The 16,166-nt window shown below is 44.2% G+C and overlaps 1 protein-coding gene across 1 annotated transcript in view; it reads left to right on the forward strand.

The window, feature by feature from the left end:
* The window catches only part of abca4b (ATP-binding cassette, sub-family A (ABC1), member 4b), a 115,275-nt gene that overhangs the window by 22,710 nt on the left and 76,399 nt on the right, over positions 1–16,166 (forward strand). Inside the window, exons 9-12 of the mRNA XM_061978866.2 lie at positions 3–200; positions 4,311–4,400; positions 14,939–15,185; positions 15,271–15,410. Coding sequence (XP_061834850.1) covers positions 3–200; positions 4,311–4,400; positions 14,939–15,185; positions 15,271–15,410 — 675 coding nt within the window. The remainder of the gene's footprint in view (positions 1–2; positions 201–4,310; positions 4,401–14,938; positions 15,186–15,270; positions 15,411–16,166) is intronic.

The following is a 16,166-nucleotide window of genomic DNA, read 5'->3' on the forward strand; positions in this document are numbered from 1 at the left end:
AGTTTGCCTATGGCGTCCCAGACCTTCAGCTGAAAGACATCGCGTGCAGCCAGGCCCTGCTGGATCGCTTCATCATCTTCCCAAGCCGCCATGGCCTGCACGGCGTTCGCAACGCCATGTGCGCCCTCAGCCAGCCCAGGCTGCAGAGGATCGAAGACATGCTCTACGCCAACGTGGACTTTTTCAAGATCTTCAGACTGGTGGGTAGTCACCGTCTTCCACGTCACGGCCCGTCTTAACTGGGCGTACCTAATAGAGTGGGTGTTAGTGCTCAGCATGAGTGAGTCAGGTGACGGCATTATCCCTCTTGCCCTGTTTCCCTAATGGGCTTAGGTGATGCACCGCTCGCTAAGACCTGAGCCAAGTCCCCCTGGTTCACTTGGTTGATGCTAACGTTAGCATCAACCTGGCCCCGGTCTGAATCATCACAACATTTGCAGAAATAGAACTTATTGCATAACACTTTTTTGATTGAGACTTTTATTAGTAGATTGCACAGTACAGTACATATTCCGTACAAGTCTTTGCTGTCGTCCAGCATTCTGTTTTTCAACTTGTTTAAGTCGGGGTCCACGTTAATCAATTCATGGTACATTTCAAGGTGGGGATTGAACCAGGAACCCTCAGGTTGCTGGCACAGCCACTCTCCCAATCGCGCCACGTCGTCCCCAAAGAGGTTGAATGGAATAGTCATTATATAACACAGTGCTGTTTTATTCAACACATTTTAGATCAAGTATTTGGCTCAGAAAAGTTGAACCTCTGACAAGATATTTAAGTTTTGATCCTAAAAAAAGCAATTTTTTCATTTTTTTTTTTTTTAATCTTTGTGCATAATTATTTTAATTGCATTATCTATGGTGAAAGTTGCATGAATACTTTTTTTTACTCATACTGTTCATCTAATTGTATTATTCTCTCAGGAGGAGGTTGAGGTGGGCGGGCGAGGTTAAGGTGAGGGGGGATTAGCGGGGGGTGTATATTGTAGCGTCCTGGAATAGTTAGTGCTGCAAGGGGTTCTGGGTATTTGTTCTGTTGTGTTTATGTTGTGTTACGGTGCGGATGTTCTCCCGAAATGTGTTTGTCATTCTTGTTTGGTGTGGGTTCACAGTGTGGCGCATATTTGTAACAGTGTTAAAGTTGTTTATACGCCCACCCTCAGTGTGACCTGTATGGCTGTTGAACAAGTATGCCTTGCATTCACTTATGAGTGTGAAAAGGCAGCATATATTATGTGACTGGGCTGGCACGCTGTTTGTATGAAGGAAAAGCGGACGTGACGACAGGTTGTAGAGGACATTAAAGGCAGAGCCTTTAAGGCACGCCCCCAATAATGTTATCCGGGTAGAAATCGGGAGAAATTCGGGAGAATGGTTGCCCCGGGAGATTTTCTGGAGGGGCACTGAAATTCGGGAGTCTCACGGAAAAATCGGGAGATTGAAACCGATACCGATAATTTACGATATTACATTTTAAAGCATTTATCGGCCAATAATATCGGCAGTCCGATATTATCGGACATCTCTAATTACAAGTTGTTGTTTTTTTACTCAACAAATTTGAAAGTGAACTGCATTTTTCTTTGGATTTTTGCCTATCATTCACAAACACATATGTTTGAATTACATTTGTATCTTCTATTTAATTTTATAATATTATATTAATAATAAACTTAATTTACCGAGCATACCTCACTCATTTAAACAATACAATAAATGTCAGTCTTTTTTCAGAAGTTATCTACAGTCGTGGTCAAAAGTTGACATACACTTGTAAAGAACATCATGTCATGGCTGTCTTGATTTTCCAATCATTTCTACAACTCTTATTTTTTTGTGATAGAGTGTATGTAAACTTTTGATTGCGACTGTATGTATTTCATTACATTATTTTATTACATTGAGTGAGTAGCGATGGCTCATATGATTTACTTCTACTTTTAGAACACTTCCTTGCGGTCTACACCAGTGTTTTTCAACCCTTTTTGAGACAAGGCACCTGCTCTCTATTGGCAAACAAGACTATTTCAGTTGTTTTTATTCTTCTTTGCGGGGACATTGTTGATTGTCATGTCATGTTCGGATGTACATTGTGGACGCCGTCTTTGCTCCACAGTAAGTCTTTGCTGTCGTCCAGCGTTCTGTTTTTGTTTACTTTGCAGCCAGTTCAGTTTTAGTTTCGTTCTGCATAGCCTTTCCCTAAGCCTTAATGCCTCTACCAACCGGCATAGCTCGGTTGGTAGAGTGCCCGTGCCCGCAACTTGAGGGTTCCAGGTTCGATTCCTGCTTTTGCCATCCTAGTCACTGGCGTTGTGTCCTTGGGCAAGACACTCTACCCACCTGCTCCCAGTGCAGGTTGAGTTTGTTGTTGTTTTCCTGTGTGTAGTGTTTTAGTTCCTGTCTTGCGCTGTTATTTTGGCGGCCCTTCCTGTTTTGTTGGTGTTTTCCTGTAGCAGCTTCACGCCTTCCTTTGAGCGCTATTGCCTGACCTGCTTTCTATTGGCAAACAAGACTATTTCAGTTGTTTTTATCCTTCTTTGTGGGGACATTGTTGATTGTCATGTCATGTTCAGATGTACTTTGTGGACGCCGTCTTTGCTCCACAGTAAGTCTTTGCTGTCGTCCAGGATTCTGTTTTTTTTTTACTTTGTAGCCAGTTCAGTTTTAGTTTCGTTCTGCATAGCCTTTCCCTAAGCTTCAATGCCTCTACCAACCGGCATAGCTCAGTTGGTAGAGTGGCCGTGCTTACAACTTGAGGGTTCTAGGTTCAATTCCTGCTTCCTGCCGTTGTGTCCTTGGGCAAGACACTTACCCACCTGCTCTCAGTGCCACCCACACTGGTTTAAATGTAACTTAGATATTGGGTTTCACTATGTAAAGCGCTTTGAGTCACTAGAGAAAAGCGCTATTTAAATACAAACCCTAAAGGATATCACCACATGAGCTCAGGAACACTTCAGAAAACCACTGTCACTAAATACAGTTTGTCGCTACATCTGTAAGTGCAAGTTAAAGCTCTACTACGCAAAGCGAAAGCCGTTTATCAACAACATCCAGAAACACCGCCGGCTTCTCTGGGCCCGAGATCATCTAAGATGGACTCATGCAAAGTGGAAAAGTGTTCTGTGGTCGGACGAGTCCGCATTTCAAATTGTTTTTGGAAATATTCGACATCGTGTCATCCGGACCAAAGGGGAAGTGAACCATCCAGACTGTTATCGACGCAAAGTTCAAAAGCCAGCATCTGTGATGGTATGGGGGTGCATTAGTGCCCAAGGCATGGGTAACTTACACATCTGTGAAGGCACCATTAATGCTGAAAGGTACATACAGGTTTTGGAACAACATATGCTGCCATCTAAGCGCCGTCTTTTTCATGGACGCCCCTGCTTATTTCAGCAAGACAATGCCAAGCCACATTCAGCACGTGTTACAACAGCGTGGCTTCGTAAAAAAAAAGAGTGCAAGTACTTTCCTGGCCCGGCTGCAGTCCAGACCTGTCTCCCATCGAAAATGTGTGGCGCATTATGAAGCGTAAAATACGACAGCGGAGACCCCCGGACTGTTGAACGACTGAAGCTCTACATAAAACAAGAATGGAAAAGGATTCCACTTTCAAAGCTTCAACAATTAGTTCCCAATCGTTTATTGAGTGTTGTTAAAAGAAAAGGTGATGTAACACAGTGGTGAACATGCCCTTTCCCAACTACTTTGGCACGTGTTGCAGCCATGAAATTCTAAGTTAATTATTATTTGCAAAAAAAAAAAAAAAAAAGTTTATGAGTTTGACCATCAAATATCTTGTCTTTGTAGTGCATTCAATTGAATATAGGTTGAAAAGGATTTGCAAATCATTGTATTCTGTTTATATTTACATCTAACACTTCTCTTTACATTGTCTTAAGACCTCATTATTTTACTGAGCAAATATAATGGATGAGTACATTTAATTTAAGTGGGGAATAAATATATGATGGTTTTATCATACTGACCAAATAAATCCAAATTAAGATCTCCCCACACTTCAAGGTTATAAAAAAAGCATTAGCACACTGACCGTGGTTCCAATGCCTTTTTTTCTGGCGTCCCCCCTGACTTCCTGACACCAGCTTTCCTTCAGCGTGGTGAGGAATGTCACAGGAAGGATATCTCGTGCGCTGATGTTTGTCTTGGCGTTCCCTCATCCTCCTTTGCTTTCCTAACAACTCTTTTTTTTTTTTTTTTTTTTAATTCCAACGTGATTCACGATGACCTTTTCACCCCCTCACACTTTTTTGCAAACTTTGTAACGTCTTTTGTGTCGCACGACAGCTGCCACGCGTCATGGACAGCAATTCGGAGGGGGTGGACCTGCACAGGTGGGGTCGTGTCCTCAGGGCGACATCGGAGAAGATCCTGGAGGTCAGTTGTTTCCCCCCCCCCACCCCACAATGCACTTCTGCATGAAATCCTGGAGATATTTTTAACCACTATAGAACTATGCTGCTTTCCTCTGTGTTCTAATGTGCTGAGCCATGCTCATTCTTATGTGACTTGAAATAGAGCAAAAGTTTACGTACACTTGTAAAGAACATAATGTCCAATCATTTCTACAACTCTTATTTTTTTGTGATAAAGTGATTGGAGCACATACTTGTTGGTCACCAAAAAAACATTCATAAAGTTTGGTTCTTTTATGAATTTATTATGGGTCTACTGAAAATGTGAGCAAATCTGCTGGGTCAAAAGTATACATACAGCAATGTTAATATTCCTCCAGAAGGTCTTATCTTTGTCCATGTGATGTCAGATGAAACAAAAATTAAACTGTTTGGCCACAATACCCAGCAATATGTTTGGAGGAGAAAATCCCAGGAACACCACCAGCTTAAGGTCCCAAAAGCAACTGTGCAGACAATTGTTCGTAAGTAAAAAGTGCATGGCACAGTTTTGTCACTGCCACGATCAGGAAGAAAACGCAAGCTATCACCTGCTGCTGAGAGAAAATTGGTCAGGATGATCAAGAGTCAACCGAGAACCACCAACAAGCAGGTCTGCAATGAATTGGAAGCTGCTGGAACGCAGGTGTCAAGTGTGTTTTTGTAGGAAGCGACACCTTAAGGCTCGTCTAAAGTTTGCTGCTGATCACATGGACAAAGATAAGACCTTCTGGAGGAAAGTTCTGTGGTCAGATGAAACAAAAATTGAGCCACAATACCCAGCAATATGTTTGGAGGAGAAAATCCCAGAAACACCACACCTACCGTCAAGCATGGTGGTGGTAGTATTATGCTCTGGGCCTGATTTGCTGCCAATGGAACTGGTGCTTTACAAAGAGTAAATGGGACAATGAAAAAGGAGAATTACCTCCATATTCTTCAGGACAACCTAAAATCATCAGCCCGGAGGTTGGGTCTTGGGCGCAGTTGAACAAGTCAGGAAAGTCACTTGGAGCCATTTCAAAGCAGCTTAAGGTCCCAAGAGCAACTGTGCAGACAATTGTTCGTAAGTAAAAAGTGCATGGCACAGTTTTGTCACTGCCACGATCAGGAAGAAAACGCAAGCTATCACCTGCTGCTGAGAGAAAATTGGTCAGGATGATCAAGAGTCAACCGAGAACCACCAACGAGCAGGTCTGCAATGAATTGGAAGCTGCTGGAACGCAGGTGTCAAGTGTGTTTTTGTAGGAAGCGACACCTTAAGGCTCGTCTAAAGTTTGCTGCTGATCACATGGACAAAGAGAAGACCTTCTGGAGGAAAATTCTGTGGTCAGATGAGACAAAAATTTAGCTGTTTGGCCACAATACCCAGCAATATGTTTGGAGGAGAAAATCCCAGGAACACCAAACCTACCGTCAAGCATGGTGGTGGTAGTATTATGCTCTGGGCCTGTTTTGCTGCCAATGGAACTGGTGATTTACAGAGAGTAAATGGGACAATGAAAAAGGAGGATTACCTCCAAATTCTTCAGGACAAGCTAAAATCATCAGCCCGGAGGTTGGGTCTTGGGCGCAGTTGAACAAGTCAGGAAAGTCACTTGGAGCCATTTCAAAGCAGCTTAAGGTCCCAAGAGCAACTGTGCAGACAATTGTTCGTAAGTAAAAAGTGCGTGGCACAGTTTTGTCACTGCCACGATCAGGAAGAAAACGCAAGCTATCACCTGTTGCTGAGAGAAAATTGTTCAGGATGATCAAGAGTCAACCGAGAACCACCAACAAGCAGGTCTGCAATGAATTGGAAGCTGCTGGAACGCAGGTGTCAAGTGTGTTTTTGTAGGAAGCGACACCTTAAGGCTCGTCTAAAGTTTGCTGCTGATCACATGGACAAAGATAAGACCTTCTGGAGGAAAGTTCTGTGGTCAGATGAAACACAAATTGAGCTGTTCGGCCACAATACCCAGCAATATGTTTGGAGGAGAAAAGGTGGGGCCTTTAATCCCAGGAACACCACCCTACCATCAAGCATGGTGGTGGTAGTATTATGCTCTGGGCCTGTTTTGCTGCCAATGGAACTGGTGCTTTACAGAGAGTAAATGGGACAATGAAAAAGGAGGATTACCTCCAAATTCTTCAGGACAACCTAAAATTATCAGCCCGGAGGTTGGGTCTTGGGCGCAGTTGGGTGTTCCAACAGGACAATGACCCCAAACGCACGTCAAAAGTGGTAAAGGAATGGCTAAATCAGGCTAGAATTAAGCTTTTAGAATGGCCTTCCCAAAAGTCCTGACTTAAATGTGTGGACAATGCCGAAGAAACAAGTACATGTCAGAAATCCGACAAATTTAGCTGAACTGCACCTATTTTGTCAAGAGGAGTGGTAAAAAATTCAACCAGAAGCTTCCCAGAAGCTTGTGGATGGCTACCAAATAAACTTGCCAAGGGACATGTAACCAAATACTAACATTGCTGTATGTATACTTTTGACCCAGCACATTTGCTCACATTTTCAGTAGACCCATAATAAATTCATAAAAGAAACAAACTTCATGAATGGTTTTTTTGTGACCAACAAGTATGTGCTCCAATCACTCTATCACAAAAAAATAAGAGTTGTAGAAATGATTGTAAACTCAAGACAGCCATGACATTATGTTCTTTACAAGTGTACGTAAACTTTTGACCACGACTGTATGACTTATGTTAAGGTTCGACTCTATTAACTCTGCCAACGTAAACTTCCTGTTTACAGTTGTTTATATAGTAATTATTTTCTTGACTTTTCATGCGTAATATCATTAAAAATATGTTATAACAGAGCAAACTGTGTGTAATATAAAATGCTGTAAATATTAAGAGCCAAGGCTGTAATATCAATCCCAATTTTATCCAGTCCTGAACTAGATTACATGTTTATCAGTAGTGAATTTAACTTTAATTTTAAAGGTAATTTAGATTTTTTTAAATTGTAATTTGAAATTTATTTGTAATTTTTTAATTGTGATAATTTTGTTCATCATTTCAATTGTATTTGTAAATGTGTTGCGATTGTATTTGTGATTTTAGTTTAGATTTTAAATTGTCATTTCAATGTTATTGGTAAGTTTAATTAAAATTTATATTGTAATTTTAATTATATTTTAATACTAATTTTAATTTTAATTGTATTTTTGTTTATATAGTAACATTTAATTATTTTCTTCACTTTTTATGCGTAATATCATTAAAAAAGGCAACATATTTTATAACAGAGCAAACTTTGTCCAATAGAAAATGCTGTAAATATTGCATGCCAAAGCTGTGATATCCATTCCAATTTTATCCGGTTCTGAACTGGATTGCATGTTTATCAGTTCTGAATTCAACTTTAATTTTTAAGGTAATTTGGATTTTTTTTAAATTGTAATTTGTAAATGTGTTTCTGCCCTGCGATGAGGTGGCGACTTGTCCAGGGTGTACCCCGCCTTCCGCCCGAATGCAGCTGAGATAGGCTCCAGCACCCCCCGCGACCCCAAAAAAGGGACAAGCAGTAGAAAATGGATGGATGGAAATGTGTTTCGATTGTATTTGTGATTTTGGTTTACATTTTAAATTTGAATTTCAATGTTATTGGTAAGTTTAATCTAAATTTATATTGCAATATTATTTATATTGCAATTTTAATTTTAAATTTAAATTTTAATTTTAATTTCAATTGTATTTTGATGCTAATCATAATATCGATTGTATTGGTCAATTTGATTTTAATTTTGAGATTTAGTTTGGTGATTGTAAATGTATTTAAATGTATTTCATTTGAACATTGTATTCGTTGTCCATATTATAATATTAACTGTAATTTTGTTATAATATAGAATTTAAGTTAAAATTGTATGCATACTGTATGTCATCCTAAACAAAATTAGGAAAAATAATCCAAACAACAATAAAATAATAAATAAGTCATCACAATAGCAATATTGCTAATGCTATAATAATAATAATAATAATAATAATAATAATAATAATAATGCTAACTACTATTACAAATCATTGTATTTAGTTTTCCCTGCTTGGCACTCAGCATCAAGGGTTGGAATTGGGGGTTAAATCACAGAAAATGACTCCCGGGCGCGGCCGCCGCTGCTGCTCACTGCTCCCCTCACCTCCCAGGGGGTGAACAAGGGTGATGGGTCAAATGCAGAGGATAATCTCACCACACCTAGTGTGGGTGTGACTATCATTGCTACTTTAACTTGAACTTTTTTTAAATTTATTTACATGAGTCACAGATATTATTTGAATAGTAAGTGTTTTATTGTGGATGTAGTACAGTCAAACTGCATCCCGCTCATGGCTGTTTCTAATTTTCTAATACATACTTGCCAACCCTTCCGGATTTTCCGGGCGACTCCCGAAATTCAGCGCCTCTCCCGAAAACCTCCCGGGACAAATTTTCTCCCGAAAATCTCCCGAAATTCAGGTGGACTCAGGTCCATATGGACCTGAGTCCGCTTTCCCACAATATAAACAGCGTACCTGCCCAATGACGTTATAACTGTAGAATGATTGAGGGCGAGTTCTTGGTTTCTTATGTGGGTTTATTGTTAGGCAGTTTCATTAACCTCCTCCCAGCGCGGCAACAACACACAACAACAGCAGTCACGTTTTCGTCTACCGTAAAGCAGTTCGTCTGCCGTAAACAGCAATGTTGTGACACTCTTAAACAGGACAATACTGCCATCTAGTGCATTTGATGAAAGCACTTTTGTGCGTGCCACACAGCAATGCATCATCAGAGAGGGTGTTCAGCATGGTTAGAAAAATAGTGACAGAGAATAGAACAAGGATGGGCAATTCAACCCTTAACTCAACAATGAGTATATGAGTGTTATGTGTGTGTATATGTGTAAATAAATGAACACTGAAATTCAAGTATTTCTTTTATATATATATATATATATATATATATATATATATATATATATATATATATATATATATATATATATATATATATATATATATATATATATATATAATAAAATAAATATATATAATAAAATACTCCTCTCTGAGCTGCCACCTTAACGTGGTAGAGGAGTTTGCGTGTCCCAATGATCCTAGGAGCTATGTTGTCCGGGGGCTTCTATGCCCCCTGGTAGGGTCTCCCAAGGCAAACTGGTCCTAGGTGAGGGATCAGACAAAGAGCAGCTCGAAGACCTCTATGAAGAACACGAACAAGGAACCCAGATTTCCCTCGCCCGGACGCGGGTCACCGGGGCCCTCCTCTGGAGCCAGGCCCGGAGGTGTGGCACGATGGCGAGCGCCTGGTGGCCGGGCCTGTCCCCATGGGGCCCGGCCGGGCACAGCCCGAAGAGGCAACGTGGGTCCCCCCTCCAATGGGCTCACCACCCATAGCAGGGGTCATAGAGGTCGGGTGCGATGTGAGCTGGGCGGAAGCCGAAGGCAGGGCACTTGGCGGTCCGATCCTCGGCTACAGAAGCTAGCTCTTGGGACGTGGAACGTCACCTCGCTGGGGGGGAAGGAGCCTGAGCTAGTGCGTGAGGTGGAGAAGTTCCGGCTAGATATAGTCGGACTCACTTCGACGCACAGCAAGGGCTCTGGAACCAGTTCTCTTGACAGGGGCTGGACTCTCTTCCACTCTGGCGTTGCCAGCAATGAGAGGCGACGGGCTGGGGTGGCAATTCTTGTTTCCCCTCGGCTCAAAGCCTGCACGTTGGAGTTCAACCCGGTGGACGAGAGGGTAGCCTCCCTCCGCCTTCGGGTGGGGGGACGGGTCCTGACTGTTGTTTGCGCTTACGCGCCCAACGGCAGTTCAGATTACCCACCCTTTTTGGATTCACTCGAGGGAGTACTGGAGAGTGCTCCCCCGGGTGATTCCCTCGTTCTACTGGGGGACTTCAACGCTCATGTTGGCAACGACAGTGAAACCTGGAGAGGCGTGATTGGGAAGAATGGCCGCCCGGATCTGAACCCGAGTGGTGTTTTGTTATTGGACTTTTGTGCTCGTCACGGATTGTCAATAACAAACACCATGTTCAAACATAAGGGTGTCCATATGTGCACTTGGCACCAGGACACCCTAGGCCGCAGTTCCATGATCGACTTTGTAGTTGTGTCATCGGATTTGCGGCCTCATGTTTTGGACACTCGGGTGAAGAGAGGGGCGGAGCTTTCTACCGATCACCACCTGGTGGTGAGTTGGCTGCGATGGTGGGGGAGGATGCCGGACAGACCTGGCAGGCCCAAACGCATTGTGAGGGTTTGCTGGGAACGTCTAGCAGAGTCTCCTGTCAGAGAGAGTTTCAATTCCCACCTCCGGAAGAACTTTGAACATGTCACGAGGGAGGCGCTGGACATTGAGTCCGAGTGGACGATGTTCCGTACCTCTGTTGTCGGGGCGGCCGATTGGAGCTGTGGCCGCAGGGTAGTTGGTGCCTGTCGTGGCGGTAATCCTAGAACCCGTTGGTGGACACCGGCGGTGAGGGATGCCGTCAAGCTGAAGAAGGAGTCCTATCGGGTTCTTTTGGCTCATGGGACTCCTGACGCAGCAGACAGGTACCGACAGGCCAAGCGGTGTGCGGCTTCAGCGGTCGCGGAGGCAAAAACTCGGACATGGGAGGAGTTCGGTGAGGCCATGGAAAAAGACTTCCGGACGGCTTCGAAGCAATTCTGGACCACCATCCGCCGCCTCAGGAAGGGGAAGCAGTGCAGTGTCAACACCGTGTATGGTGGGGATGGTGCTCTGTTGACCTCGACTGCGGATGTTGTGGATCGGTGGAGAGAATACTTCGAAGACCTCCTCAATCCTACCAGCACGTCTTCCTATGAGGAAGCAGGGCCTGGGGAATCTGTGGTGGGCTCTCCTATTTCTGGGGCTGAGGTTGCCGAGGTAGTTAAAAAGCTCCTCGGTGGCAAGGCCCCGGGGGTGGATGAGATCCGCCCGGAGTTCCTTAAGGCTCTGGATGTTGTGGGGCTGTCTTGGTTGACAAGACTCTGCAACATCGCGTGGACATCGGGGGCGGTACCTCTGGATTGGCAGACCGGGGTGGTGGTTCCTCTCTTTAAGAAGGGGAACCGGAGGGTGTGTTCCAACTATCGTGGGATCACACTCCTCAGCCTTCCCGGTAAGGTCTATTCAGGTGTACTGGAGAGGAGGCTACGCCGGATAGTTGAACCTCGGATTCAGGAGGAACAGTGTGGTTTTCGTCCTGGTCGTGGAACTGTGGACCAGCTCTATACTCTCGGCAGGGTCCTTGAGGGTGCATGGGAGTTTGCCCAACCAGTCTACATGTGCTTTGTGGACTTGGAGAAGGCATTCGACCGTGTACCCCGGGAAGTCCTGTGGGGAGTGCTCAGAGAGTATGGGGTAACGGACTGTCTTATTGTGGCGGTTCGCTCCCTGTATAATCGGTGTCAGAGCTTGGTCCGCATTGCCGGCAGTAAGTCGGACACGTTTCCAGTGAGGGTTGGACTCCGCCAGGGCTGCCCTTTGTCACCGATTCTGTTCATAACCTTTATGGACAGAATTTCTAGGCGCAGTCAGGGCGTTGAGGGTATCTGGTTTGGTGGCTGCAGGATTAGGTCTCTGCTTTTTGCAGATGATGTGGTCCTGATGGCTTCATCTGGCCAAGATCTTCAGCTCTCACTGGATCGGTTCGCAGCCGAGTGTGAAGCGACTGGGATGAGAATCAGCACCTCCAAATCCGAGTCCATGGTTCTCGCCCGGAAAAGGGTGGAGTGCCATCTCCGGGTTGGGGAGGAGATCTTGCCCCAAGTGGAGGAGTTCAAGTACCTCGGAGTCTTGTTCACGAGTGAGGGAAGAGTGGATCGTGAGATCGACAGGCGGATCGGTGCGGCGTCTTCAGTAATGCGGACGCTGTATCGATCCGTTGTGGTGAAGAAGGAGCTGAGCCAGAAGGCAAAGCTCTCGATTTACCGGTCGATCTACGTTCCCATCCTCACCTATGGTCATGAGCTTTGGGTCATGACCGAAAGGACAAGATCACGGGTACAAGCGGCCGAAATGAGTTTCCTCCGCCGGGTGGCGGGGCTCTCCCTTAGAGATAGGGTGAGAAGCTCTGCCATCCGGGGGGAGCTCAAAGTAAAGCCGCTGCTCCTCCATATCGAGAGGAGCCAGATGAGGTGGTTCGGGCATCTGGTCAGGATGCCACCCGAACGCCTCCCTCGGGAGGTGTTTCGGGCACGTCCGACCGGTAGGAGGCCACGGGGAAGACCCAGGACACGTTGGGAAGACTATGTCTCCCGGCTGGCCTGGGAACGCCTCGGGATCCACCGGGAGGAGCTGGACGAAGTGGCTGGGGAGAGGGAAGTCTGGGCTTCCCTGCTTAGGCTGCTGCCCCCGCGACCCGACCTCGGATAAGCGGAAGAAGATGGATGGATGGATGGATATATAATAAAATAAGTATATATTTATAGCTAGAATTCACTGAAAGTCAAGTATTTCTTATATATATATATATATATATATATATATATATATATATATATATATATATATATATATATATATATATATATATATATGAAATACTTGACTCGGTGAATGCTAGCTGTAAATATACTCCTCCCCTCTTGGCTAGTGTGTTGGGGGTTACATCCCATCATCACCTTCGGTCCTAAGAATGGGGTGGAGGCTGCGGGAGAACATTCCATGGTGATGACATATCCCGTAGGTGTGACCTCCTCCTCCTCCCCGGCCGTCGCCTTGGTGACAGAGAGGCGAGCCAAGCGCGCTCATTGCTCACACGTCCTTCCTCTCCGTGTATTCATCATTGTGTGTGACGTCATCACACATATTTCCAGTTGTTTCATTACAGCACGTCCGAAAAGGAGTAGGAAGAAGCAGAGCTTATTTAATCCTACCTTTTTCATACCGTAGCAATTGTATGCCATTTATTTGTTCTCTGTAACAGAACAGTGAACACATAAATAATACATAAATAATATACCATAGTAAGCAGACAAATATTAAATACATAAATAATCTTTGTTTCAATGAAAAAACAAAAAGGTTCAAGATGTTCATCATAATTCTTGTTCTGTGTACTTTGTGAAATCACCAAAAATTATTCCCGGGCGCGGCCACCGCTGCTGCTCACTCCTCCCCTCACCTCCCAGGGGGTGATCAAGGGTGATGGGTCAAATTCAAAGAATAGTTTTGCCACACCTAGTGTGTGTGTGTGTGTGTGTGACAATCATTGCTACTTTAACTTGAGCTTTAACACTTGTAGTTTGAACAGTCTCTTAAAGTGAGTCATATTGGTGTTCAGTTCAGTTCAGTTTTAATGCCTCACAATCAAACACTTTTATGTTAAAATACTAAACAGATGTTTACCTTATTCCAATAAACATCTGTTCAGTATTTTAACATAAAAGTGTTTGATTGTGAGGCATTAAAAGCCACAAAATGCAACGGGTCCATCAGACCCACAAACGCTGGCTGAGTAACAACAATATGAACGTTGGTTTTCCAAAATAAATCAACTCAAGTTATGAAAAAAAATGCCAACATGGCACTGCCATATTTTATTTTTATTTTTAACATGCTTCAAAACAGCAGCTTGGAATTTGGGACATGCTCTCCCTGAGAGAGCATGAGGAGGTTGAGGTGGGCGGGGTTGGGTGGGGGGGGCGTGGTTGAGGGGGGGGGGGGGGGGGGTGTAGCGGGGGGTGTATCTTGTAGCGTCCCGGAAGAGTTAGTGCTGCAAGGGTTCCTGGGTATTTGTTCTGATGTGTTTGTTGTGTTACGGTGCGGATGTTCTCCCAAAATGTAATAATAATAATAATAATAGATTTTATTTGTAAAAAGCACTTTACATTGAGTAAACAACCTCAAAGTGCTACAGTGTATTAAAAAAATAAAAAGATATAAAAAATAAATAACAATAAAAACTAGAAATGCAAAATAGCTAAAACTAGTACGCATATATCTAAAAAATAAAAAAAGGCTTTTTTAAAAAGAAGGGTTTTTAAGCCTTTTTTAAAAGCATGCACAGTCTGTGGTGCCCTCAGGTGGTCAGGGAGAGCGTTCCACCGACTGGGAGCGGCGGAGCAGAAAGCCCGGTCTCCCATTGTTCGTAGCTTTGTGTTTGTCATTCTTTTTTGGTGTGGGTTCACAGTGTGGCGCATATTTGTAACAGTGTTAAAGTTGTTTATACGGCCACCCTCAGTGTGACCTGTATGGCTGTTGACCAAGTATGCGGGGCATTCACTTGCGTGTGTGAAAAGCCGTAGATATTATGTGACTGGGCCGGCACGCAAAAGCAGTGCCTTTAAGGTTTATTGGCGCTCTGTACTTCTCCCTACATCCGTGTACATAGCGGCGTTTTAAAGTCATACATTTTACTTGTTGAAAACCGATACCGATAATTTTGAAACCGATAATTTCCGATATTACATTTTAAAGCATTTATCGGCCGATAATATCGGCAGTCCGATATTATCAGACATCCCTAGTAACAAATATCAAAGGTATGATGAACGTGTTCTCAATTCCAGCTGATGGAGCGTGACAACACCCGGCATCTGGTCCGAGCTCTCACCACCTTCTTCCAAGCCGGCGGCCCCGCCTCCTTCTCCTCGCTGTCGGCGTCCGTGTCCAGCCTCTTCTGCGGCTACCCGGAGGGCGGCGGCTCCCGAGTGCTGTCCTTCAACTGGTACGAGGACAACAACTACAAGGTGTTCCTGGGCGTCAACGGCACGCGGGGCCCCGACAGGCAGTACGCCGCCTACGACCACACCACCAGTGAGCTCACCTGCACACCCGCCCCAAAAGCAAACATCTAGAATTATCCTCCATTGAGTTGACGCGCCTCTTTTTTTTTTTTCAGCCCCCTTCTGCAACGGCCTGATGAAGACTCTGGAGTCCAACCCCGTCACCAAAATCCTGTGGAATTCCGTCAAGCCCCTGCTGATGGGAAAAATCCTGTTCACCCCCGACTCCCCCGCTGTCCGCAAGATATTAAAGAGCGTAAGGGAGATCACCTCCGGCCTGACCCCCCTCACCCCTTCCCTGACAGGCTGCTTTAATAATGCTCATTAGTTGTTTTTGTGGAATCCCAAACGTAACCTACTCAGTGGCCTAGTGGTTAGAGTGTCCGCCCTGAGATCGGTAGGTCGTGAGTTCAAACCCCGGCCGAGTCATACCAAAGACTATAAAAATGGCACCCATTACCTCCCTGCTGGACACTCAGCATCAAGGGTTGGAATTGGGAGTTAAATCACCAAAAATTATACCCGGGCGTGGTCACCACTGCTGCTCACTGCTCCCCTCACCTCCCAGGGGGTGATAAAGGGTGATGGGTCAAATTTCGCCACACCTACACTGCAAAAACTGAAATCTAAGTAAGATGAAATATCTCAAATAAGGGTGATATTTGCTTATTTTCTGTCTGATAAGATAATTCTTCTCACTAAGCAGATTTTATGTTAGAGTGTTTTACTTGTTTTAAGGATTTTGGTCCTAAATGATCTCAGTAAGATATTACAGCTTGTTGCTGAGATTTGATGACCTATATTGAGTAAAACATGCTTGAAACTAGAATATCAACTGTTGCAAAGCTGTGTCATCAACACTCACAAGTATAAAACTACTTTTTTAAATGATTTCTTACTTCATGCATGAAAAAAAAAAAAATCATGATGCCGAGCGCATGTCATTATGTCAAGATAATGGCACTAGCATTTGCTTAATTTAAGAATATTTTTCAACATATTGAGCAAAAAG

This window comes from Nerophis lumbriciformis, linkage group LG19, assembly GCF_033978685.3.
Source record: "Nerophis lumbriciformis linkage group LG19, RoL_Nlum_v2.1, whole genome shotgun sequence".
Taxonomy (NCBI): Eukaryota; Metazoa; Chordata; class Actinopteri; order Syngnathiformes; family Syngnathidae; genus Nerophis; species Nerophis lumbriciformis.